Source organism: Ambystoma mexicanum, chromosome 1q (genome assembly GCF_040938575.1).
Source record: "Ambystoma mexicanum isolate Mex_15411 chromosome 1q, UKY_AmexF1_1, whole genome shotgun sequence".
Taxonomy (NCBI): Eukaryota; Metazoa; Chordata; class Amphibia; order Caudata; family Ambystomatidae; genus Ambystoma; species Ambystoma mexicanum.
This window is the reverse complement of record NC_090922.1, coordinates 657913739-657941460: the sequence shown is the minus strand read 5'-3', so window position 1 is coordinate 657941460 and position 27722 is coordinate 657913739. Positions and strand designations below refer to the sequence as shown.

Sequence of the window (27722 nt, the reverse complement as noted above, 5' to 3'; positions counted from 1 at the left end):
CTGTACATGCCGCCCTTATATAGTGTTTTTGTTTTTAATCCCTTAAAATCTCTTTGCTCGTTATGATTTGGGATTGACCTTTTTGCATATTACCTTAATGAAAAAGACATGATACAAAATATGTTTTCACATGCTAGTGCTGTAATTTGAGATTAAGGTGGAATTTCATTTCCTGTATCAAGGATTCCCAGCAAGAAACGAGCAAAACCCCATAGGCATACATGAAATGGTGCAGCACAACCTCTAACAAAAAGTTTCAGAGGTTTCTGTTCAAAAGTGGATCAAGATCACCAAACATGCACGACCTGGTACATTGGTGGACAGCTTCTGGCCATGAAGAGCACAGGCAGGCTAGCCCAAAAGGTTTATTTTAAATGTACAATGCATTTGTAAATGGTTTGCAAAATCCCAGTACAGAACACATCGGTTTTCACTGAAGCAGAGCCATGCAAAAGGTTTTATATAGCTGAACACAATCCCAGAGGAACAAAAAAAAAAAAAAAAAAGAGACTTGCAGTGGACACGGTTATATAACAGCTCTTTAATGCCTTCATCATCCTCATTTTTGAAGTCATGCTTCCCTACCCCCATTTTTGCTGGCAGAATCACATTTGGCAGAAATATAAATAAAACACAAATAAATTATCAAACAGCATCAATAACTATATACACACACAAATAGAAGACTCAAAAGGGATAGGATAAGCGAATGAACAGCAAACATTCAGCTCCTCAAAATCCCTGCAGTGCAGCAAGGTATGTACCAAAAAGGAACACTTAATTGGGGATAAAATAGACATTCTCATGAAACAACTTCAGATAGTTAAGATGCAACAGTGCTCATACACTTTTAGGATTATCAAAACAAACCCTACAGGATTGTTTATGGCACTCAAGAAGATCCCTTTTGGAAAGGAGGTTTAGAAAGCTGGAGCATAGCTGCTTACAAATTTAACCCGTGTATAATGAAGACAATCCATAACTTAAGACACTATCACAATTGACCCTTCTTCAAGAAGCGTGTGGATGAGGGTAGTTCTGCATTCAAGGTCCCCAATTAGTGTGTTTTGTAACTAGGATCTCTTCATTTCCTCCATGGCTTTGTAAGGTACTTGACTACACACCAAGAGTCTTGCATGAAAAGGGAACATATTTCGAATAGTAATCATTACTTGCCATTATGTGCAGTGAAGCAGGGGCAAAAGGGAGGGCCAGGGGACTTGGACAGTACCTCAGGCTGGGAATTCGTTCTCATGGCAATAGAGTGTTTGATGTGCCAAATAGTAAAGGTGATCTCATGCAAAAAAAAGTCAGAAATTGGCACCCCCCTCCCAACGCCCGAAAGCTCACGTACACTACCCTTAAAGCACAAATGCCCATCTCTGCCTCACAGTCTTCATCATGGTAGAACAATGAAGGACGCAATCTTAAACATGTATATTTCAAAAACAAAAACAAATTCATTTGCCTGGGTCAACAAGATCTTGGTTTGCCCCACAGCAATCTGCATACATCTTCGTGGAGAACATGGAATGTCCAACAGCAGAGTGGGATAAAACTTGCATTGCATTAATTCACAAAGTTAAATGCTGATAAGCACACATTAAAGGATCAAGCATTTTATATCAGAATAATCATATTTTGGTTCTTGAACATCATTTATCTCAAGTGATTGCGATGTGTTGCATCACCACATCAATATGGCTCATTTAATCAACCTTGAAACAATGAAATCCTAACAAACGTTGGTAGAACTAGAGCCTATTACCCAAAGGTCGGCACAAATTCTACAGTTTGGGCTATGCCAGAACAGCCTCTAACCAGTATAATCAAAAGGTCAGATTTTGTAATAAAGCAGCATTTAAGTGACATCTGTGCAATTAACACAGAACATGCTTTGCCATTAATAGCAACTAAATTTTGTCAGCATATGAATATACCCGCCTGAGAACTGTTGATAGTTTTTAGTTTCCAAGATTATGTGGTTTACATGAACTTTGAAACTGTAACAACCTCTCCTATGCTTAATCCTCTTTCTTGGGTTAAATGCTCCTCTATGGGAACATTACACCAATGATCATTTATAATGTAACTGGAATATATATTTGTAAAAAGAAATAAACACTGGAGAGAAAATTAAAAAGCTACAGTTCATGAAATCTATAAGCCAGAAATGCTTAAGGTCCTCTCATACATCAAGACTATGAATTGAAGGACTTTCACAGTGGCGCGCATTTCTGGTGCTAAGGTCAGAACAAAGCTACCAGATCGCAATAGGTAACTTGCCACCCATGGAGCGAGAAAAGGTTTTTGAAGTTCTGTTCCCTTACGCCATTCCGTTTGCTCTACACTTGTCAACTGAGAGCACAGCAGGACTCAAGGTTTGGAGGAAAGTTTACCTGAGTTAGTAATATGTTTAAGGGGTTTGAATACAGCACCTACAGTTGTATGTTCCAGAGGCTGCTAAAAGTTTTGAAAGTATGCTTTTCGTCAAACTGATGTAATGTGCATGTTACTGTCAAACTATTCTGCTTTTTCCATAGCCACCTTCCACTGCACCTGCAACTCTGCAAGTAAATTCCAAATGTTTTTCATGTTAATAAGGAGGGGTCGGTTTGCTTTATTCTTGCTATTAGTAAGAAATAGCTGGATTTAGAAACTGAACACCGAGTCACATTGCACAAACAGTTTATAATGCAATATAGTAGGGCCATTGCTTCGAAGAACAAAAGTAAAAGCCTTAGTGGGTAGTACCAGGGGCGGCCTGGATTTTTTTTTTCTTTTTTCCTGACATTTTTTTTGGGGCGCCAAACGCCACTCCTGTCACCAAGGTGCACCTGGGATCTCGAGGTGCACCTTGGTGATGTGTCGGGTTGTCGCCTCTCAGGGGGCTGTCGGACACTGGACTAATTAAAAAGCCCCCTTCCCTTTGGCGAGGGGGCTTTTTATAGTCCAATGCGGCTTTGTTCAATCGCAGGGCCTGGCATGCTGCCTTTGTGCCTCTGCCACAGTTGCTCCAGTGAATCCTGTTAGTGTCTGACCTGCGTGCAATCCTTCCTTCGGACTCACCACTGCTGAACAGCTGCAAGTCTCCCACGTTACAGTGAGTGCTGCCGTATGTTCGGGTTGCTTTTACTGTATTCCTGTATGCATGTGGATGATGTGCAAGTATGTGTGTGGATGGTGACTGTATACTGTGGATGGTGTGCGCACGTTGTGTAAGGGGCTTTACTTTTACTGTGTGTGGATGGTGACTGTATGCGTGTGGATGGTGTGCGCACGTTGTGTAGGGGGCTTTACTTTTAATGCATGTGGATGGTGACTGTATGCATGTGGATGGTGTGCGCATGTTGTGTAGGGGGCTTTACTTTTACTGTGTGTGGATGGTGACTGTATGCATGTGGATGGTGTGCGCACGTTGTGTAGGGGGCTTTACTTTTAATGCATGTGGATGGTGACTGTATGCATGTGGATGGTGTGCGCACGTTGTGTAGGGGGCTTTACTTTTACTGCGTGTGGATGGTGACTGTATGCATGTGGATGGTGTGCGCACGTTGTGTAGGGGGCTTTACTTTTAATGCATGTGGATGGTGACTGTATGCATGTGGATGGTGTGCGCATGTTGTGTAGGGAGCTTTACTTTTAATGCATGTGGATGGTGACTGTATGCATGTGGATGGTGTGCGCATGTTGTGTAGGGGGCTTTACTTTTAATGCATGTGGATGAGGACTGTATGCGGTGGATGGTGTGCGCACGTTGTGTAGGGGGCTTTACTTTTAATGCATGTGGATGGTGACTGTATGCATGTGGATGGTGTGCGCACGTTGTGTAGGGGGTTTTACTTTTAATGCATGTGGATGGTGACTGTATGCATGTGGATGGTGTGCGCATGTTGTGTAGGGGGCTTTACTTTTAATGCATGTGGATGGTGACTGTATGTATGTGGATGGTGTGCGCACTTTGTGTAGGGGGGCTTTACTTTTAATGTATGTATGTGCTCATCTCTGCGGCCATGTCACAGAGCAAGTCAGGGAGTTGTGCATTTAACAGCAATTTAGCATGTTTGTGAGTGGTGCACAGCAGCACACTCAAATGAAACCAAATGTTTTTCTTTTTGGAGGGGGCGCCAAATTTTGTTTCCCCCAGGGCACTGCCGGTGCTAAGGCGGGCCCTGGGTGGTACTCTTTCTGCCTCTTGTACATGGTTACCATAGCGATCTGGGGTCCAGGCTCAATGCCTAACACCACTGGCTTCACAATGGCAGCATCATATCTAAATGGCAAATGTGATCTTTAATTCTCCCTGGCTAGTTATTGGGTCCTCTTTGAGGAAATCAATTAAGGCCGTTCAGTTACAAGGCTTATTAAATGCTGGACATTTGGCAGGTCAACGGGTGAGGGATGTTAGTCTTCACAGTGCTTCTATTCTGGGTTTCATTGTAATAGTGTATTTGAGTCTATATGTAGACATGAATTCCTTCTGCTTTCTCTGGATTCATAGGTTTTGGAGAGAAGAGGTCAATTCCGTCTCCGAACCTAGCCAACCCCTGGCCAGTCATCCGTGGGGCGGGATAAGACTCGTATCAAATCTGTATTTTAACTCTACAGCACCTTAGTTACACCAATTTAAACTAGAGCCATTTTATGAACGCTATTGAGACGATTTACTGTTACCCAAATTGATGTCACAAATGTAACCTGAACAGGTGCCAAAATGAACTGTTCAACATTACTGCTTTGGGCAAGACACTGAGCAATGCTCTCCAGGTCAGTAGTGAACCACAGCATAATGCACATCTATGAAGAGGCCTTCTACTAATGGCAAAACAAATGCATTTTAGTAGTGTGGCCAAATGTGGGTTTGGGCACCAGCTGTGGAGTGGCAACACATACCAGTACAATCACTATGAAGACAAAAGATCTTCAAGTCCAATAACCTGAGTGATTTTCCTATTACTTTCAAAAGGCTCTGCTGCATCACAAAGACTGAAACATTACAGAGAAATGAACAGCTCGAAAAACAGACAAGATGCAAATTGAAACGTGAAACAAAGGAAAAGCACTGAAATTCCACTGGCTCAGACAGCAGCAGCATTTTTTAATGTCTGTTTTTTCTAATATTTTGATGCTCTATAATTATGTGCAGATGTATGGTGTCCAGGAATCATCTCCATCAGGGAGCAGCAGAACCAGGAGCCTCTCTCGTGAATTTAGAAAACAAGCAGTCCAGGGTATGTACAAAGATTATACTTAAATTATGCAGCATTGTGTTTTCCCAAAGTGTTTCTAGACAGTGATCCACCATTCAGTCTCTCCATCAGGTCCGGTACTTCAACACAATTGGAACTGCAGAGACAAGAAGGAAAACGAAATTTAAAAAACAGATAGTGGCATATGTCAAATTGGCCCAGGAGTACAATTTGATGTTTTGCTTTTAAACATCCACAAATAAAATGTGAATGGATAAGTGTTAACGGTTTCCTCACATTGCAATTTAAGAGAGAAAATCCCACCGGAAAATATGGTGGTCTTCCAATCAATGGAGCGAAAGCGCCATTGAACTACTTTGGCTTTATACACATCCTCATGTAGCCATCCGCATGGCAGCCATCAAATGGGTGGGCCCTCGCCTTCAAATGTACACGCCATGGTTGACTAGTGGGGAAAGGACCCCCCCCCCCCATGTAAAAATAATGGCTGTAAATGCACCTGGTGGGGACTTTGCTGTTACGCATTAGGACAACGATTCCATTACATTACATTACTGAATGTAATTCTTAACAAAAATGACTATTAATGCGCCATAATTGTTTGCGGGTAAAAGGACCACTTATGGGCTGGAATTATGCCCCATCTTTTGCCAATTTTTATATTTGGACTATGAAAAGAATCGTATGATAGAAAACAATATCTATTGCACTAGGTTATGTCTTTGAAATATTGCTCACAAAAAAATGGAATGGCAGCAGTGAAGTGTTAGATGACTTTCTACTGTTGAATCTTCATCCATCCCCCATCACAGGCAAATACAATTTTGGAGATCAGATTCTCACGTTTCTGGAAGTCTCGATTAACAAGACAGACTGTACACGAAGGAAACTTAATACCCCTGTTCGTATCTTGCAGATCATTTCCTAGCTGCCACAATCTGTCTTCATTGTTCTCGACTTACTGATTGCTGAACTCTTGTATGTAATAACTTTGCATATTGAACTTTCCCAGCTCCAATTAACATATCCAACTGTACCAAGGTTGTTAATGATCACACCCTTCATCCTCCCCTGTACTGTCTCCTTCACCTCTTTCCAATAGCGGTGCCTCGAAGCGAATGTCTCTCAGTAGGCACCTTACAAATTAACAATGAATAAATAAATACATCCTCGTTAACCAAACTTCATATGTTCATGTTAAAAGTTTTTCATACTGCGTCTGCAACCAGCATACTGGTGGAAAAGCACACAGGCTTGTCTGGAGCGTGGTGTATTGTGTCCCTGACCGAGGGATCAGACCTTGGTCTGTAAGACAGCAAAAGGGAGCCCCTCTTCCATTTCTATGGCTTAGCATGAAGTTAGGCGTTGGAGCGAGCTGAGCTGGGTGGAGGAGCCCATTAGAGGTAAGTTGGTTGGCGAAGACGGGGGTGTGGGTGTTGATGGGGTCGAGTTGGGGTGGAAGTCAGGGGAGGAGGGAAAGCTCCAGGGGAGGGTGGTTGCAGAGAGAACTCGTGTTGCTCTGGAACCGGCTTTGCATTGGTAGATACAACCCGGGTTTGGAGCAACATGATTGGCTCCTACACAAACGGAGGGTGCTAATTAAGCAATAACCTATTATGTGGGCTACACTGGCCGGTAACGACCCAGGGCCCAAGTTACAGACACAAGTGTGCTCATTTTGCTTTCAGTTACCCTCTGTCTTAACTTCCTTATTTATTGAGACACACTCCCCCCCCCCCCCACTCTTCCCGGTCCCCCAATTTAGATGCCACCTTGGCTAGTACACTAGCTGATCTTGCTGCCCAGCTACTCCCACCCTCATTTTGGGTGATCTGAATATTTGCTGGGGCTATCTTTCTGGTCAAGCTATTTTCACCCTTTTTTCTCCCATTCGATCAGACTTCCAAGGACAGGGCATTTGCTGTCCAGCTTAGTATCCATCTTACACACACATTTTCCATCTGGTGTCTCTACCAATCCTTGATTGGAAGAATAACCACACAACTTCACTACTTCTGCCCTACCGAGCCGGGACTCTGACCTCTCTAATGAGTAGTAGTATAATAATAATGATGATCATCATCTTTTATTCGGCACAAAGCCATAAAAGTGCATACAAAATACAGTTGATTAACAATTTAAAAATTCCATCTAAAATCATCTGTTACCTGATCTCCTTAAAAAAAATACTTGGGTGTAATTGTGATCATAAAAGATACACAAAAATATCATTAAAATATATCTGGTCTGGGCCACCAGGGGGCGCGCTGATGAAGAGATTCTAAAAGCGCGCTCTCTCGTCTAAGTCCCAGAAAAGGCCAGGTAGCCCCCCACTTCTTGCCCCCCCCTCCAGGGATTTGCCAGAGACAGGACGTTGATTGAGGATCCCCGACACATTTGGTCCGAAGAGCGAGGAAAAACGCTCACGGGAAGCCCGAAAACAAAACACTTTCAGTTGCGACGGCACTGCGGTGCTCCGCCCCGCGGGGCCTGAGGAAAGCAGGAGAAGGCGACTGGCGTACTTGCCGGGGGGAGACCACGCGGCTGGAAGGTTTGGCCCAGAATCGGGTGGAGAGAGGCGCCTCTCTGCCAGCGGCTCGCTCCAGGCCCCTCTGTGAGGAAGAGGAGAGTGGCTGCAGGAGCTGTCGCCCACCCGGCGGAGGAGCGGGCAGCCCGCAGAGCATCCACCGACGTGAGGATCGGTGGGTGTAGGCCCCCAAGCCCCTCGCCAAGTAATTATTCATGAACAGGAGCACGTCAGGGGGAGGGGTGCACCGTGATACTTGGAAACCCTTTCATCAACCCTAAAGTCGAGGGAGAAAGCAAAGACCCGCCTCCCAGGGAATCATACCGCTTGGGCCTGCATCACGAAGTTGGGGGGTGGGGGAGGGCACCAGGGACATCGAAGGAGGTGCACTAGCCCTCAGTGACACTGCCGCTGGTGCATTTAAGCAAGTAGGAGGACCCAGAACACCTCCCCCCACGGGGTCCGGTTGTGCTCTGAGGCACTTGTAGAGACATCGCGAGAGCCCGCGCTCTCGCGAGATCTCGCGGCTGGATCAAGCTCCGCACGCATGGCGCGCATTACGGGACGAGCGGAGGACGCGATAAGGTGCGTCCTGCATAGGCCTCCTGTTACGGGGCCCGCTCCTTACACGACTTGGACTCAGATGATCACTGCAGCATTCTCCCTGCCACTTTAGGCCCGTTGGCCTTTATCATTAATGCACACACGTTGTCTGCATGCTGCACAAAGCTGGTTAAGTAAATAAATACATCGTCACCAGATCAGAGGCTCCTGTCTTCATTGAAGGAATTATACTACATAAATTGGCGACGAGGATCACCACCAGAACCCACGGAGGAACATGCAAGGAGCAACGCCACCGCCGCCATTTCTCCAAACTCCAGGTAGGCCTGCCATTCCATGGCCACATTGGCAGCCCCTATTCACGACATATGTGGAGGCCCTAGGAGGGGCGGGGTTTTCAGCGGCGAGGCGCAGGGCCATGCTATTAAATGCCTTGGGAGTGGAAGGACAGAGAATATTCGAGAGTCTCACCCCGATACCAGTGGCTGGCGACAATGACGATGTTTTTAAGGAGGCTGTCAGGAGAATCATAAAAAGGTTTGCCAGTAAAGAGAACACAGTGCTCCACCGAATACGGTTTTACACACGAAAGCAAGAAATATCTGAACCAGTTGACGATTACGTCACCAAGCTGAGGGAATTGGCGGCGCTGTGTAACTTTGGCAACAACGCGGAGAGTCTCATTTGTGACATGTTGGTCGTCCACACCAACAGCCGGAAGGTCCAAGATAAGTTTATTGTCGAAAAAGAACTGCAGTTGGAGAAAGCGATTGAGATCGCCAGGGCAGTCGAAGAAACGGCAGGAAGACGTAAGGAGCTCACTGGGGCCCAGAGTTCGGCAGAAATACAGGCAGTGGGTTACCATGCAAGAAAAGAGAGGCTGGCCGCTGACACGAAAGAAGTGAGAGGGAACAGAAAAGAACCCCTAAAGTGTCACAGGTGCACCAGCACGAAACACCTGGCGTTTGACAGGGAGTGCCCAGCCAGAGACGAGGAGTGCTCCATTTGCAAACGCATTGGCCATTTCTCCATCGTGTGTCGGTGGAGGAACAAGAAAGTGTCCAGCATCAATGCCGATCGCAATCCGGAGAAAGAGTCATCCTCCGAAGATGAAGGGAGACCCACTGTCATCATGGTTAACAGCACAAGAGCGAGGAGAGAGAAGCCCCACTGCGTGATCAAGATTGATGGAATAGAAACTAGGGTCATGGCAGATTCAGGGTCCGATCTAACGATCCTTCCCCTTCGCACGTACAAGGACATGGTGGGAAAGGAAAAGGTGCAAGTGCTCACAACGAAGCACAAACCTACGGTGTTTGGAGGGGCGTCAGTCGAACTACTAGGATACATCCAAGCCAAAGTTGAATTCAAAGGAAGGGAAACCACGACCAGGGTCTATTTCAGTCACAAAGGCCCAGCAGTGCTAGGGTGGGACGACCAGGACAAGCTGAAGATCAGACTGGATCCCAGCACTGAAGAACAAGTCCTGTCAGTCAGGGTGACGAGAGGACCCGTGGTCAAAAGCGACTACCCAACACTTTTCTCTGAGGAGCCGGGGCACATCAGGGGTTTTCTCCACAAGATAATACTCAAAAGGAATGCTGTCCCTGTAAAGCACCGAGTGAGGCCAGTACCAGCCACGGCAAGGGCTACCCTTAGAAGTCAGCTGGAAAAGATGAAAATGGAGGGCGTTATAGAAGAAATCAAAGCATCAGAATGGCTGAGCCCCGTCGTGCTCATAAAGAAACCCCAATCACAGGAACTCAGGGTATGCATAGACTTACGCAGCTTAAACTTGGAAGTCATCACCGATAACTACCCCCTTCCAAGCATAAATGAACTCATTCTGTTAATGAAAGAAGCCAGGATATTTTCGAAACTGGACATGAGGAATGCATACCACCAAATACAACTACATGATGAATCGAAACCCCTCACGGCATTCATCACTCCATTTGGCACATACCAATTTACCAAGATGCCATTCGGGTTGTCATCGGCAGCGTCGGCGTTCCAACGCATGATGGACGTCTTGCTGAAGAAAGTTAAAAATGTAGTGTACTTCCAGGACGACATCCTCGTGTATGCGGAAGATGAACAGACGCACGACGCCACGTTGAGAATTGTCTTAAACAAGCTACAAGAAGCTGGGGTGCGGTTACGCTATGAGAAATGTCTGTTCAGAGTGAAAGAAGTTGAATACTTAGGATATAAGATTTCAGAAAAAGGGATCAGTCCCAAACAGAATCTCATGCAAGCAATCATTAAAGCACCGGAACCAGTCAGCAAAGAGGAAGTAAGGTCATTTCTGGGGCTGGCTGAGTACTATGCGAAGTTCATACCGAAGTTTTCCGAAACCACGGCACCCCTTCGAGATGTACTCAAAAAGGGCTCGGAATTTGTGTGGCAAGAACCCCAAAAGACAGCGATGGTGAAGATAAAACAGCATATCGTAGAAGCACCATGCCTCCAACCGTTTAATCCCGCGTGGGAAACGGTTGTCACCACCGACGCCAGTGCCTATGGGCTGGGAGCAGTGCTAACACAAAAGAAAGGCGACACTGAACACGTTGTGGCCTTTGCATCGAAAGCATTATCAGAGGCGGAACAGAACTATTCCACCATTGAGAAAGAAATGTTGGCCTGCGTATGGGCGGTGGAACATTTCAGGACATATGTATGGGGCACCAAATTCAAGTTGGTAACTGACCATAAGCCCCTGAGCCATATGCTTAGCCCGGGAGGCACAAAAGTATCCACGCCCAGATTGGCACGCATCGCAGCCAAGCTGCAAGAGTACACGTTTGAGATCCAGCATATTTCAGGCTGGAAAAATTCACAAGCCGACTGCATGTCGAGACTGCCGGAGGGTAAGGATAAAGCCACCACTTTCCTCCACGGAGAATGCATAGTGGCATCGATTATGGACGTGAGAGCGCCAGAGTACTTGGAACTCAGCGAGAGACACTGGGAAGAGGAAGATGGAAAAGACCCCACCATGGCCATGATCCGCAAATGGACGAAGGAAGGTTGGCCAAGTGAAAAGGCGTTACCCGAGGGCATGAGACCCTACTGGAAGGTGTCGGATGAACTATCGGAAACGGAGGGAATAATCATGAAGTCAGACCAGATTATTCCTCCCACAGGAATGAGAAGAATCATCCTAGGTAGAGCCCACGCGGGCCACTTGGGAAACACCATGACCCGTAGCAGAGTGAGAGAGGCCTACTGGTGGCCATCCATGGACCAGGAAATTCGATCCATGATAGAACGTTGCCATGAATGCCTCAACAGTGACAAGAGACTCAAGGTTCGCCAAGCACCCCTAATACCCACAGAAATTCCAGAAGCGGTGTGGTCAAAGGTCGGCATTGACTTCATAGGACCTTTGGAAGCAATGGCACCGGAACACCGGTACGGTGTAGTGCTGGTTGACTACCTATCCAAGTGGGTGGAGGCCGCGTTCGTCCCGAACATAACCATGGCAACTGTTATAGAAGTACTTACAGAAATTTTTCAGAGGGAAGGTCTTCCCAAGGAAGTAGTCACCGACAATGGGGTGCAACTAGTCTCGAAAGACATGGAGGAGTTCTTAAAAAGAAACCACATAAAACAAAAGAAAGCGGCCCTGTATCACCCACAAGCAAATGGGCTTGTCGAAAGGGCCAACAGGTTCATAAAAGGCGGCATCCAATTGGCGACAGCTTCGGGCATGGACCCGCTCAAAACCACCAAGGAGGCCATAGCAGCCCACAGACTCACACCCAATGGGATCACCCAAATATCCCCGTTCAAAATGTTGAGAGGGAGGAGTGCTGCATCCACGCTGATCCCACCATGGTTGTCGAAAATACGAGAGGATGAAGCGGTGGACATGGCAGAAGTAGTCTGGAGAATTGAAAGCGACAAGGCACGCATGAAATCATGGAGCGATCGAAGAAGAAGAAGAAGAACCAAGCAGACGTCAGACATCGGAGAGGGAGACTTGGTCAAAATCCAGTTACCGAAGAAGGATCAAAGCACAGGGTCTCGGTTTAGCCGACCCATCAAAGTGATTCACAAAGGGGCAAACCACATCCGCACGGAAGACGGGCGAGCGTGGAATCTAGAAAGAGTAGCATTATACCAGAAGAATCGAGGAAGAGCAAAGACCCCAGAGAGACCACCAGCGGAAACCGAAAGGGACTTTGGAGCAGGCGAAGAAAGAGAACCAGAAAGAGACGACAGAGAGAGGGGTGAAACAGAAGTTGAACCGGAACCATTGGGTGAAGATCCTGATCAGGAGCAACAAGAGAATTTCACCCAGACTGTTGATCGTCCCAGAAGGGAACACAGAAGACCGGTGAGATATAATGACTATGTTTTACAATGAGTTTGATGTGCGTTGAAAGGGGGAGATGTGTAGAGACATCGCGAGAGCCCGCGCTCTCGCGAGATCTCGCGGCTGGATCAAGCTCCGCCCCCGCGCGCATGGCGCGCATTACGGGACGAGCGGAGGACGCGATAAGGTGCGTCCTGCATAGGCCTCCTGTTACGGGGCCCGCTCCTTACACGACTTGGACTCAGATCATCACTGCAGCATTCTCCCTGCCACTTTAGGCCCGTTGGCCTTTATCATTAATGCACACACGTTGTCTGCATGCTGCACAAAGCTGGTTAAGTAAATAAATACATCGTCACCAGATCAGAGGCTCCTGTCTTCATTGAAGGAATTATACTACAGCACTCTTTGGGACACAACAGCCATTGGTAGCCCCAGCTCTAAAAGGTCCCAAGCATCAGTGTTGCTGCAGCCACCAGTACAGCAGCAACCATGGGGACACACGAGACAGGTACTTGGGACTAAACGGAGGCCCCCTGCCCCTGAATACATTGTCTGGTTGCCCTCTGCCCCCCTTGCCGCGAGCGAGTGCGGAGCTACCACAGGAGACATGCTTACTGGCCCTGCACCAGAGTTTTGGCGCAAGGTGATATGATATTTTATTTGTATCGCGCTCGTACACAGGTGTTTCAGAGCGTACACAGGTGGGGGCGCTGCACCCACTGCTGGGGCACCCGCCAGCGGGGGATCCCAGGACCCGGGTTGGTGTTACCCTGCATCAAGATACAAAGCCAGTCTACAGAGAGCTGGGACAGTCCTGGCACACCAGGAGGGATAAGAGGCTGAAGAAGTGAGGAGGGGGGCGGGCAGGGGGCCCTGATAAGGGCGTGTGCCCGTCTCCCCAGACAGAAAGTCGGCTTAGTTGGAGGGATTGGCAGGCCCTGCTGGATGTATAGAGTTACAGCCTCGAGGAGAGCCCGAATCTAAACTCTGAACAGGACCCCACAGTCCACTGACGCCTGGGTGGTCTACCTAGTACAAGGGAGCAGAGGCAGACAGGCCGTGGCTTTGGAGTTACTGCCAGCACCCAAGCGCAAAAACGGAGGGGAAAGGTGGTGCAAGGACTTAAGGGCTAAACTAGCCAATTTCAAATACTCACTGAGAACAGCCAAAGAAGGAACAGACAGACAGCCCAACATGTCTAGGGGAAAGGAAGAATCTGCTGCGACCAAAAAAGATGTGGCAGCCCTGATGGAAGAGATCCGAAACACGAGAGCGGACGTTGGTGGAAGAGTGGATAAGATCACCCAAAGAATTGATAAGATGGAGGAGAGACTGGAGGAGGTAGAGCATAATCAGTCCTCGTTGGACACCATGGATACCCAGATGGATGTGCGCCTCTTGCAGGTCGAGAGGAGGGAGGAGGAGATGATGCTCAAAATAGACGACCTCGAAAATCACGAAAGGCGACGTAACCTCCAAATTTTTGGGGATCTGGAAACAGAGGGGGAGACAGACAGTGGTCGAAGTGAGCGGGAGCGGTCGGGAGCGGTGCTCCTCTACTTTTTCTAATTATGTTTTACAGCTCCTATACTTTTATTTTAAAAAGAAACCGTTCCGGAATGGTTTCGTTTTAAAACAAAAGTGTAGGAAGACATTGCAGCTTGCACTTTTAGTGCACTGCACTGAACGTTCCCTAAAAACAGCAGGTGCAAGAGTTTGGGGATTTGGATTGTGTGTAGGAGGGCGTGTGGTGATGTGGTTTGTGGGGAGTGGGGGCAGGCCAGCAGGGAACATAGCTCCACTACTTCTTTTTGTACACTTCGACCACTGGAGACCGAGGGTGACCGGAGGAGAGCCCTCTATGAGATCATTTTGATAACGACTCGGTTGACAAAGCTAAATTCAAATGGATCCACAGGGCTGGAGGCCCCAGATTGGTGTTGGCCTGCTTCCATAACTACAGTGATCGGCTCAAAATTCTCGAGAAGGCAAGGTCAAAGGGGGACGGTGCTATATGGTACTGCAAGGATTACGGTCTTCCAGGACCTCTCCTCGCTTACGTTGATGAAGAGGAGGCTTTGCTTCCCCCTCACCAGGTGGCTCAATGAGAAAGCAGTGAAGTATAGCTGGGGGTTCCCATTCGCCCTCTGATTTGAATTAGAGGGTCACAAATATAGGCTCTCAACGGCAGAGGAAATCAACAGGATCACCAGGGAGCTCACGGGGAAGGAGGAGGCTCTGCATGCCTCGAGGGAGCAGAGGGAGGTCATTTGCAAGTGACGGGCCAGAAGAGGAGACGCCTTCTGGGCTCCAGAAAGTATAGGAAGCTCAGCACTCCGCCAGGGGCTGAAACTTGAGCCCACACTAACCCATGCTCAGACAAATGGCTTTTTGCAAGAGAAAGGTCTAATTTTGGGGGGGTTCTCTTGACGCAAGTTGTTTGTTATGCAGTATAAGTTGTAATCTTCCAAAGGGTTCGATGAGGGGGTATGGTAAATGACGGAAGATAAGTGTGGTTCTGTTAAGAGGTTTTTTGTGTAGGGGGGGTGAGGAGGGGGAATCTGGTGTAAGTGGTTTGAAGGGAATGGGCCAGAGTGTACGGGTGCCTAGGTGGTTCAGTTCTAACCAGGTGCCTTTAACTGGGAGGGATCAAAAGCCCGAGGGGCCGGGTTAGGGGAGGGCGGGCGGCGAGGGGGTAGGGATCCTTTGGTACACGTTTCCTTCCTAAGGTTGGATTCCCATAGCATAGTCTACATTGAAGTTTGGGGCCTTCAGGGGTGGCAGCAACTGAGCCTCCGGTCGGGTAGAACGTGAGGTTCATGGCACAAGCGGATCCTGGTGGGGACACGCTGAAGGTAGGCACCCTTAATGTAAAGGTCCCTAGTGGCAAGGGAGTTCTGGAGATGGGGTTTGGATATCCGGTTTCTCCAGGAGACTAGATTTGTCAAGTGGGAGGAGAGGAGGATTCCAAGTGGGCATATAGGGAGTCAATACAGGGGGACGGGCCCACTGCGGAAAGCCGGAGTTGGGATCCTGGTGAATAGAGCAATTAGGATGGAACTTATTAAGACCTGGTCAGATGTGGAGGGGCGGGCTCTGGTGCTCACGGACACCATAAGGGGAGTCTGTTTGACGTTCGCTATGGTCTGTGCCCCAAACTAGGGTCAGCTAAGCTTCTTGAAGAACACAATGGAGAAAATATTGGTTGAGAACACGGGCCACCTCATCATTGGAGGGGATTTCAACATATGGGCCGATAAAGAACTAGACAGACACTACATGAGGCGGCCCAGGAGCCCCCCTGGACCGGGACCCAGGGAATTTCAGACTGCACTAGAAGGGTATGGTTTGAGAGATACATGGAGACATTTCCACCCCCGGGAAAGGGGTTACACTTTCTCCTCGCCCCCACATGGTACATACACCAGAATAGATTATATCTAGATATATAGGGACTTGTGGGATGAAGCGGAAGGCTCGGAGATCACTCTGGTCTCCTGGTCGGACCATGACATGGTCACGGTGGACCTACAGTTGGTGGGTCTGGTACCCAAGTGCACGAAGTGGAGGTGTAATGAGTCGATATGGAAGGACCCAGTATTTCACACAAAGCTGGACAAGAAAATTAAGGAATACTTTAAAACAAATCATACAGGAGAGGTCGCAAGAGATATTGTGTGGGAGGATGGGAAGGCCACTTGGAGAGGGATCCTAATTAGAGAAGAGGCGAGGACAAACAGGGTCTATCCTAGACACCATTAATATTATCAAAGGCCTAAAACCATCCAGATGCAAGGCTGACATCTGTCCCGCAACCTTGATCAAAGAATGTGCAACTGAGCTTGCACCTTTCAATAACTTACCTTATTAGTAGCTATTTTGTTACCAACACCATCACTGAAGATTTAAAAAACAGCATGGGTTCTACCTTTACTCAAAAAACCCACATTAGACCCTAGTGGGAATAACTGACATTTGAGTGAGAAAAAACGAATTACTTGTCTATCAAATAACAAGGTGTGAAGATAACACTTGGACTCACAAACAATTATAGAATTTAATGTGTGATGATAACACTTGGATTTAAAAAGAATTAAAGAACGGGGCGAACAAAGTGGCTGTTTGGCTGCCGGGCCCCTGATTCTGTGGATTTACGTGTTGGGACTGATTCTTTGCTCTATTCCTGGACTCGCCATCGGCAAGAGGAATCCTGGGACTTACAAATCATTGGCTGCAAGTAATTGTGAAAAGTTGTTTTTTACAGTGTTTGCCGCGGCTCGAGAGAGCTCATTTAGCTTGTCACGCCCTCACTTCCTCTGATACCGTTTTCTCTTTCTCGTACTTTGCAGTCTCCCTGCCCCACCTCTGGTACAGCCCCCAGCCTGCCTCCACCCACACCACTTCCCATTAATACCTAGTTGCGCACGCACGACCGATGTGGGCGAACAAAGTGGCTGTTTGGCTGTTCGGCTGATGGGGGATGGGTCAGCATAATTTGATTACATCTTTTGTTGTAGTAAGTGTGTTATAATTCTGCGTACGCTGTTAAAGGCACCTCAAATTTGACTGGTTTAACAGGTTTATCCAATCGCAACCATGAGGAGAACTCCCAGCTATGATGAAGGATGTTAGGGTGGATTTCTTTACTGCCGTCAGTACCAGACGTGCCAGACTGGCGCGGGCTGCAGCTCTTCCCCTTCCAAACGTCAATGACGATGAGGAAGCTTTGCTACAGTGTGCAAAAGATTGCTCGCCTGATTGCAAAACTATTGAGGATCAAATAGATCCATCACAACCCCTTTTTGTAGACTTGTACTCACCCGAGTCATCTAAAATTAAGGAAAAAATACCCGACAAGGAAGGCACCTCTGCCGAGCGTGACATATCTAAAGTTAGTCGTTTTTGTTATAATAACCTCTCAGACTCTCCATTTACCCTACCTTTAGAGGAAAATCAATCAGCTGCTTTTGGGGCTGGGAATATGAATGACCCGGCTAATTCAGCAATGGGACCTGACTTTGTAGCCATGATGAGCATCTTTAACAGAATACTGCTGTCTGAACTGAGAAAGCAGATGGCAGCTATAATGAGTATAGCCTCAGAGGTTGGGAAATTACCCCTAAATCTAACAGAGTCTCTCGTTCCTGCTCTGAAGAGTGAAATTGTAACTATGCTGTTAAATCTGAAAGTTAGTAAAATGGATAAACAGAATATTCTACTTGATAACCCTCCACGAACTGATGAAATAATTATAATACCACCCACTCAGGAAAATGAGGGGGGGGGGGGCACTAAAATCCCTGCTGTGAACAAAGATCAGCAGGATGAGGGTTTTAGGGAAGACACAGAAGGGAATGCCTCCTCTGAGGTTCAGATTATGTTTTTGAGGTACAATTATCCAAAAGACAAAGCACAAAAATGGCTAAACTAAAGAAACAAAAAAATAACAATGAAGCTCCTAAAAAAACCTCAAGGAAATTTATGAGGAATATTTATTTAAAACAATGCTGGAGGAGAAGGAAGCTGGTGGTACTCTGGGTGATATGGTGAGCCCAAAAACCAGTAATGATGTAATTTCACAAGGTGTGTTCACTGAGGGTGAGTACTCCTTGAGTGAAGCTATTAAAAAGAAGAGCGAAGCCATGTTTGAAATCTTTAAAACGGACACTTTTTTAGGCACTAACAACGAGACTCCAAATCCAAATTTTATGTGGGGGCCAAACTTACATACCGATTGCATGGGCACAGGTGCTATGACTACAACTAAACCGGTGGACCCTGCCAAACCGGGTCCTTCGGGGGCTCAACGGGAAAAATCCACCATAACGGGCCCTACAGGGGCTCATAGGATTACTGTGAATACAGGCTTGGGCAACTCAGAATGGAAAAATAACAAAGAAGTGATGCAGTCAAACAAGCATACTGACTGTGAACCTACTAGAAATGTCACCCAGGTACGATTACTCTCCCCTCCTAAAGCTGATTGCGAGGTATCAATGGGTCTTGTGGCCATGGATGACGATATAAAGGAAAATTAATTATGCAGACTTATCCTTAAGGTGCTTGTGGAAAATCACTCTTCTGAACCCAAGCACGCTCCTGCATTTCCAATTCACTCAAGGATGATGCAAGAATCTGTCCCTGATACAAACGTAGGGAATGCCACTGAAGGGACCAGAAACGGTGCTCCGGGTGTGGGGTTTAATGAGTGGAAAGCTGCTGATATGTATCAGGCCCCTTGCAATCAGAACACTGATTTAAGAAAACCGGCTGTTCCGGAAATGCCTGGGCTAATCCTTAAAGTATTATTTAGGGATATGGGTCAGGTTTCCCTGAATAGACCTTACATTCTGTCTTTATTGGCGACCATATTGGAGCTCAGCTTGAGCTCCTCTTCGGACATCAAGTTGGTGGACTTCATACATAAATTTAGGTATGATTATGTCCGACTTGTCATTCCTTCTCCGTTGGTGAGGTCATTGCTTTTAAAGAAGGCTGAACAATTTCAAGTACGGGGCTTTGATCTATATGAACATAAACCCTTTGCACCACCTGCCCAATTAATATCACAAGTCGGTCCCACAGGATGTGGGGTATCAAGAGCAAAACCTTGTTAAAGAGAGTTCTAGGGCTGATTCTGACTTGAATAAACAGGAATGGAGGTGGTTGGCTTTGTCCTTGAGGGAGTCCATCGATGCGCTCAAACAATTGGGTAAGCCCCTCTAGCTCTTGCAACATTCTTAAATGTGTGAGCTGTAACTCGAGAGGCTGCCTCAATATTTTGCATAATGAAAAACTCATGAGCTGTCTTGCTCAATTTGATCTTATCCTTGTCCAGAGTACAGCTATGTTGGGAAGGTTTTACTGTCATTTCTGCTTATGCCCATGGTACAAAACAGGGGACGCCCAAAGGGCGGTCTGATTATAGCTGCTAAACAAGCTAATCGTTTCACCAAAACGGGGGAATGGTGTTGTGCCCATCATTTCCTTGCGGCCTCCTTCAAGTTGGGGGAGAATAATGACTGCTTTTCTGTCCTTGTTATTAATGTGTATTGGAACCCCAGTGAATGAATTGATCTTCAACTTGAGAATGAACTGACTAAGTTGGGATCTATAATGGAACTGTGGCTTGAAACTAACCCGGGAGGGCAGCTTATAATGGCTGGGGACATGAATGCCAATTGCCACTGTGACAGTCTATCTGGTGATACTGCTCTTGCCAATGCAGGCTCACAGGTTAGACTGGGGTTAACAGCAATTTACGGGGAAGAATGTGGATGAATTTGCCGAATCATGGGGACTGGACCTTCTACATAATGATCATTATACGTGGAAGGCTAGAAGTTCGGAATCAATTATTGATTATGTTTTTCTTTCAGCTGGTCTTTCAAGAGCTATGTGCAAGTTTGAAGTTAAGGACTCTGACACTAGTGATCATTGCTACCTTAACTTTGAAACGGTAGTTGGCCATCCAAGTCGAACAGTGAACACGTATAAACACGGTGTGAGGGCTAACTTTAAAGGGAATAGAATCAAGTGGTGCCATAGACAAAATGTGAAATTCACCGCCACGATGGTCAGAGACTTCCATACTATGTCCAAGTACCAACGTGTTGAATGTTACTCGGCTTCAAACATCTCCAAAATATTAAATCTGCCATAGACAATCTGACTGTACATTCTTACATGAACCCGAACTTAAACAACTGTCACAGACATTATACGGCTACAGCAGTTCATGACCGTAGGAACCAACTTAGAAAAGAACTTAGACAGTTAAATCAGGTTTATCTCACTTAGATCTTTTGTCTAAGAGAAATAAACTTAAAAACAGAGCTACAAAAATTAGCTTATCCTTCATAGAGGTAGCCGGTCACAACGTGACGGGGAAGAAATGCTGAAAGCTCTGCGAGGGTATAGCTGCATGAACTTTTGGTATTTAATTAATGACTTTGAAAGTCCCCAGAAAGATGTTGTGCTGAATGTAATTGATGAGGACTCTTGGCTGGGTCATTTTTCTAAACCTTACACTGGCAATAACGGCCCTGACATCCTTTCAGACAATCCTGGAAGACATAACCTTTCTCATGAACAAATCCAAAAATTCGGGTGCTACTAGCCCTAATAATCTTTCCAATAAGTTACTGAAACTTGATCCAGTCATTTGGGCTAATATCTTGTTTGTACTATACGGAAACATTCTATTACATAAGAGTATCCCACAATCTTGGAAAGTTTCAATTGTAATACCTGTCTTCAAGAAAGGTTCTCGTATGTGTCCAACTAGTTATAGACGAATCGCGATTGCTGACCCGGAGTCTAAAATATTCTGCTCTCTGGTTTTATTAGAACTGCAAGAATGGATCACGGAAAAATCCATTTTAGATCCAAAACAAATAGGTTTAAAAAAAAAACATTGGAACCGATTGTGGGGGACTAATATTAAAATCCTTAATAGCCAAGTCTATGAAACTGGGCAAAAGACCTTTTTGTGGCCTCGATAGACTTGAGCTCTGCTTTTGATTTGATGGATAGGAAACTTTTGTGGCAGAAGCTAAAAGATCTTGAAATTCCAGCACCTATACTTGATCTCCTTATTGCACTATACACAGATACAAGATTGAAGGTACGTCTAAACTCTGATGGCTTACTATCTAAGGAACTTATTATACCCAATGGCCTACAGCAGGGGTGTGTGCTGGCTCCTACAGTTTTTAATCTATATGTGTATGGTGCTCATAATGCTCTAAGTAGCAAAGGTTTGTTGTGTCCTAAACTTAATAATGTCTGTATCTCATGGTTGACCTATGCGGACAATTTCCTCTTGATGGACAACACCGAAATTGGTGTACAAAGACTATTAAAAGAATTTGAAATATTTATAAACAATCTACAACTCAAAATTAATCCATCAAAGACGGTAATCGTCCGTTTTGGCAGTCCCAACGAGAGAATGCCTTTTTATGGCACTGTGGGGACAAGACGATTAAAGCCCAATCCACACTCAAGTACTTGGGCTTCTACTTTTCCGGGACCGATTCCACCATCCTGATAAAGAGCCAGTTGAAACTAAAATCTGAAATCGCCATTTGACAAATACGTGCCATTGATAATAAATTTGGGAAATTCTCCATGGTCCCTTTAAGGGAATTCTACATCAAAATAATTATACCTCGTTTAATGTATGGCATGGAACTAGTCTCAAACGGGTTACATGAGTGTTTGAAGTATATAGAAGGTAACATTTGGAGGTCCGTTCTGTTTTTCTTGCCCAAATGCATTCCTTTGGAACTAATAAAATACGAATTAGGTTTGCAATCACTATCAACTTATGCAACATCGAAAAGACTGTTTATGGAAAAAATGTAAAACAGCTTTGGATGAAGCTCTATATGCTTGTGCCTATCTTGAATTGACTAATCCTTTTATTCATACACTCCATGTGGAGAGCATGTTTTGTCTAGCGGAGCTAGGTATGTCAGTCACTTCTATGTGTAAGAAACCGGAAAAAAATAAAGTCAGCCTTATGGGCTTTGACTTGCAGAAAACTAAACTTAAATCCAAACTATACAAAATTTGCTTGATCCACTTGGAAATGGCTTCCAGTAATGGAAGGTTACTTGAGTCAATACCCCAGCAAACGTCTACATAATGATTTTATGCGTTTTCGCTTTAATGTCATGCTAACCAACCAGATCAGAGGTATTAGAAACTGCAACACAGATCAATGGCCCTGGTGCAGATTTTGTAAAAAAAAGAAGGAGTTGTGGAATCTCTGCAACACATTCTGTTGGTTTGTTCTGGACTTAAGGCACAAAGGTTCATGTATTTTGCCCAATTTGTAAAGACTACCCACAATGTGAACAGAGAGTTCATATGGTATAGAATGCTTCATGAAAATTGTCCTAGGTTAAATATTCGGGTGACAACTTTTTTGAGAAATGTATGTGATCTGAGGTAAAGAAGATAAAGAGTGTTTTTCTCTCTTATGTTTTAACTGAATGGGATTCTGATGCTAATCTTATAAAAGGGATCATAATGTTAATTTTATAAATGGAAAAGTTATTGGGGTAACTTAACTTAAGTGTTTTAGAATTGTGTAGGATTGGGTTTAGAATGTTATTATCTTTTTTCTGTGGATATTTTGTATGATTTCTTTTTTCTTTTGATTCATTTGATATTTTCATCATAGGCATTTTCTAATCTTTATTGATTGTTAGAAATGTTTTCTCTGGTTATATTTTTCTTTCATTCTGTATGGTTCATTGTAAAGGTTTTATATATCTTACGATTTTTTAAAGGTTTATAACAAACCAAAACAAATAAACAAATTAAAAAAAATTAAAGAACTTTGAAAAACAACATTTGACATGGAATGAAGCTTGATTTCTCTTTAATTAAGAACTGGATTTATGATTTGGAGACTCACCAAAACGAATTTAATCTTCAAAGATGGCGCATTTGAGTAAACTTTATTTTCTCATTTCAATTTACTTTTTTATTAATAACTGTGTAGCAGCCACACAAGGATTTGAGAATTACTCATGCAGGCAACACTAAAACGTGCAGAAAAACAAGAGCAGTCGCCAGGGGAGAGCTTTACTGGTTGCAACTTTCTTAATTTACAAGATTGTGTTGGACAACTTACACCTGTACCCTGCTACAGTAGGTGAATTTGTATGGGTCCCTAGCAATAGACTCCGGAGGAGGATCCGAGACCATCCAATTGTTGGTACCTTATGGGATATCTGGCAACAAGGAAGGGATATGGAGGGGGTTACTACTTGGCCCTCCCTGTTCGGTCACCTTTGGGTCCACGGGGTCCGGGCACGATAATGAATGCTGCAAGATTCCAAAAATGGTATGAAGCAAGGCTGGAAAGGATAGGTTAACTTTGGAGGAGGGGGTAACTTTATCGCCATAACGGAGTTGGCATTAGATGGGGAAACTCTGTGTTTCTAAAGCTAAAAGGGGCTCTTACAAGAAGGAACCCGAGGGAGAAGATACAAAGAGACCTCACACCCTTCGAATTACTACTAGATAAGAGGATGGAAATGAGAGGACTGATTTCAGCGATGTATGGGGCCCCCACGGAGTAAGGGATCTATAGAAAAATTGAGGGGTCGATGGGAACGGGACATGGGATTCAACCTAGACCCCGACCTCTGGGATAGCCTGTGCAAGGGTTTAGCGAAGACATCAATCTCTTGCCAATATAGACTCCATTCCATTCCATTCCATTAAGCTACTCCATCGATGGCACCATGACCCGGTTAAACTCTCAAGAATGTTTCTGAACACAAGCCCCAGGTGCTGAAGGGAGTGTGAGAGGAACGCGGACTACTGGCATATATGGTGGGACTGTCCGAGGGTGCACATTTTCTGGGACGAAGTTCTGGGGTGGATAAAGGACCCAGATGGCATAACCCAGATAAAATCACCCCTTATGACCTTGCTTGGCATTGAAGAGACGGAAGGGGAATATAGGAGACTCCCTAAAATGGCAGTAGCATTGAGGCTAGGAGTAAGGGCATGTATAGCGACCAAAGTCCCTCCCAGGGAAAAGAGACTGGATTAATGTGGTCAGGAATAGGTACACTATGGAAAGAATTACAGCAGGTCTTCATGGCCAAGCCATCTCTTTTGAGATACAATGGGTGGAGTTTGTTGCGATATACATGAGTCCGGCACTGCAGACCGAGCCGATTTGAGAAGACACTGGAGGGCGAGGGGAATGGAAGGACGCAAGGTTGTAATGTATGATTATGCAAAGCATATAGTACCACAGAGATTAGAGTGGTAGTAGGGGCTTGCCCAGGAGGAATTGTGGACTCACAGTCTCATTGATACATCAAGATTTAGGTCTGAGGGGACGATGTGGTGACATGTATGCAGGAAGGAAAGGTACCAAGGGGCATGGCGGGAGCGGAGAAGTTGAAATGTGGGGGGGATTACTCTGTGCTGTATAATGTTTTGGTTGCCCACGGGGTATATGTTCGTTCCCAGACCACCGGAGTGTTGGCTGTTAGCTGTAATGTGGTATAAAATTTCAATAAAGTACAAATTTGAAGACAAAAAACAACATATTTGGTCAACAAGCCACTGAATGTAACAAGGATACAAAGACATCAACAATTTAAAACCAATTGCCATACATTGCGATATCAATTACAAGAAAGAAAACATTTGCATATCAAGATGAACATCCAATGGGGTTGCACAAGGGGGGGGAAAAGGAACACACTTGCAGCTCCCTAGTACAGGAATTCATAGAAAAAACAGAATGCCATACATTAAAAAACCAGTACAAAGATAAACATGGAAAGGCGGTGGAACAAAACAACCTCATTAACACAAACATTGAGAACATTGGCCTACCCTTAGCAAATGACAGGTTGTATGCCCCCAACCTCACCGCTCCTTTGGTCTTAGCAATCAGGCACGGTATAATCAATATGCCTCTTGGATATTCTCTGCCCTTAACAATCTCGCTCCTCTAAAAGCCAGAACTACATTCTCGCCCTAACTAGCTTAGTAGCGTGGTGCCGAACTCAAAGAACTAACATCACAAAATAAGATCCTCTAGAGTCCTTGGTGTCCCTCTTAAGTCATTGTTGCAAGTGATCAAAACAAAACTCACTGTAGAAACTAAAGCCTTGCCCATCTGTAGTCCCAGTAAGTCAAATTCAACTAAAAGGAATAGTCTGGTCAACATGCGCAACGGCAGAGAAACTTTGCTGGTTGCCCCTCCTCCACTTCCGGCGAAATAAGTAAATCAGCTGATAAGACAAACAGGATAATGTATCAATATGAGGCCCACACTTTCTACCCTGACCATATATCCCGAGGCCGACACGCACTTTGGAGCAGCTGCATGGTGACATGTAGCACTCCACAAAACACAATAAATACACTTAAGCAACACTCAGTTCATGGAAAGGGCCATGATGTCCGTTAGGAATCCAACCTTTGGTATAAGTCTGTACTACACAGGTTGGTAGTGTGTTGAGCAGCCAGGCTTATATCAAGAGGGGTCAATGTGAGCTCTAGGGGAGTTAGAGAGATTCACAGTGACAGGTATTCAAATAAACACTTACACACAAGGTTTCTTGAATAAACAATTATTCATTTATTTATCAGTCAGTTCGAATAAGCCTTCTTCAGAAGGGAGCAATATAAATACAACACACAACTACACTCCAAAACTACACACTCTTAGTTTCTAAATCACTAAAGACCCTTTTGGGATGGCCCACAGTCACAACCTACAACCTCAGGTGACTTCAATAGCTAGGTTGCTGGGGACATTAATATCTTACGGTTGCATTTAGAACATTCTTAGGCATTGGTCAAAGGAAAAGGTTATTAGAACAAGCAAGAGATCACAAATATTCTCAAGCAGGCAAATACTTTTGTATCCCCCAAGCAGAGTCATTCAGTGTAATAGGCTAAGCCAAAGTCAATGGGCAAAAGTCTTATATGGGCTGAAGCACTTCTGGTAGGTAAGTAAGAAAGGTCTTTGCACAATGTTTTTGAAGTCTTTGAAGAAAAGAAGAATCAATGTAGGGCCACAAGCTAGTTAAGCTTGTGAGTAAAGAAGCTACAAGCAACTCCACAACAAGAGGTAAGTTCTCTCAGACTTTACAGTACCTTTGGATTGAAGAAAAGGTGCAGCAGATGACTTCTGTTCCGGTTCAGTTCTGCAGATCTCACCGTTCCTGGGCCTCAGTTGTGGGGACAAGAGGGAGGACTTCTGGGGACTCCTGTACTGCAATGGGACGGTCACTGCTTGCAGCTGGCAATCTTCAAACAAGTGGCACTTCAGTGTTTCAGTTCCTCGTGACTACCGCAAACAGCAACACCGTGGTTTCTGGCTGTTGAGATAGACTTTCCTTGCTTCTGGGGTCCCACACACTGTTGAGGGGGCTCAAACCCGGTCAGTCCTGCATCCTGGGAGTCCGGAGGATCTTCCTGAAGCTCTTGGCCAACTTAAAGCAACACACAATCTGGTGTTCCTCTCCCTCGCTATTCAGTTTCCAGCAGCAACTCTGTAGAAATACAACCAGCTCCACGAAAATATGTCCAGGTGGCTGATTGGTCCCACCAACTCAAAGGGAGAAGTCATCCTTGCAGGGGCTTCTCTGTCGATACGAATTTGGAGTTTCAGCACAGCAGCAGGGCTTCACCGGGCAAACCAACGGTCCAGGAGTTGCAGCAGGCGTCCTCTTCAAGTTCTTCTTAGGTTCCTTCGTCCAGTGGTCGACTCTGCCTTCCAAGCCAAAAGCCTCGCCTTTCATCGAGTTCTCTCCCATTCATTCCAGCCTAGCTGTCAGTCAAAAAGCAGGGTGGCTGTCCTTGCCGGGCAGTCAGCCGGCCAGTCACTACAGAGTGCATTTGGGTCCCCTAGGAGACTAAGCACAGGGAGTTTCGGGCACCTCTCTCACTTCCTGCCCCCACCAGACACCCTGGAGCCAGAGCCGGGCTTCACTCGTTAATCCCGCCAAAGGCAAAGCGAAGAAAGGGACCAAACCTGGTTTGGCGCGCAGAGTAATCTCAAGAAGGACCTTTCCACAAAGAAATGGCGAAAAAAGAAGACCGGGCCATTTTGACACGGTAAATGCACACCACAGTAGTTAAAAGTAAACCACTGCCACCAGCCATTCTGTGAGGAAAGGGTAACATAAAAGTGATACATGAGAAGCTTGACAAAGGGGATACTAAGTAACCCCTCCAGCACCCCATTGTAAGATAGTGTGTGCTGGGTCTAGAAAGTTACAAACGAAAGTAAAGTCAATTTCACTTTACTGCTCTGGGAAACAGTAGTTTATCCCAGAGAAGGTAGTTAAACATTTAGGAAATCAGAAAGACTTCCCCATGCCACTGCACTGAAGGTGCTGTGTGACACAATGTAAAAGATGATGCCTATGGAGTTTGTCAGACTCCACAACCAAAAGAAACAGTGTTCAAAATCACATTAAAATACATGAGTGGGAAAAAGGGTCTCACTCTCTCCAGGTAAAAAAAATCAAGTCCTCAAAATCCAGCAAAATTGCTGGGGGTCTAAGGTGGACGGAATTAGCACATTTCTGAGAATTCT

General features: G+C 45.5%; 1 protein-coding gene across 3 annotated transcripts in view; it reads right to left on the bottom strand.

The window, feature by feature from the left end:
- Positions 1-521: 521 nt before the first annotated feature.
- Positions 522-27722, bottom strand: part of VAMP4 (vesicle associated membrane protein 4) — a 436264-nt gene continuing 409063 nt past the window's right edge. For all 3 annotated transcript variants that reach the window (XM_069641244.1, XM_069641243.1, XM_069641245.1), the window contains one exon: positions 522-5346. In XM_069641244.1, the coding sequence (XP_069497345.1) occupies positions 5318-5346 (29 nt within the window). In that variant the 3' untranslated portion in view covers positions 522-5317. The remainder of the gene's footprint in view (positions 5347-27722) is intronic.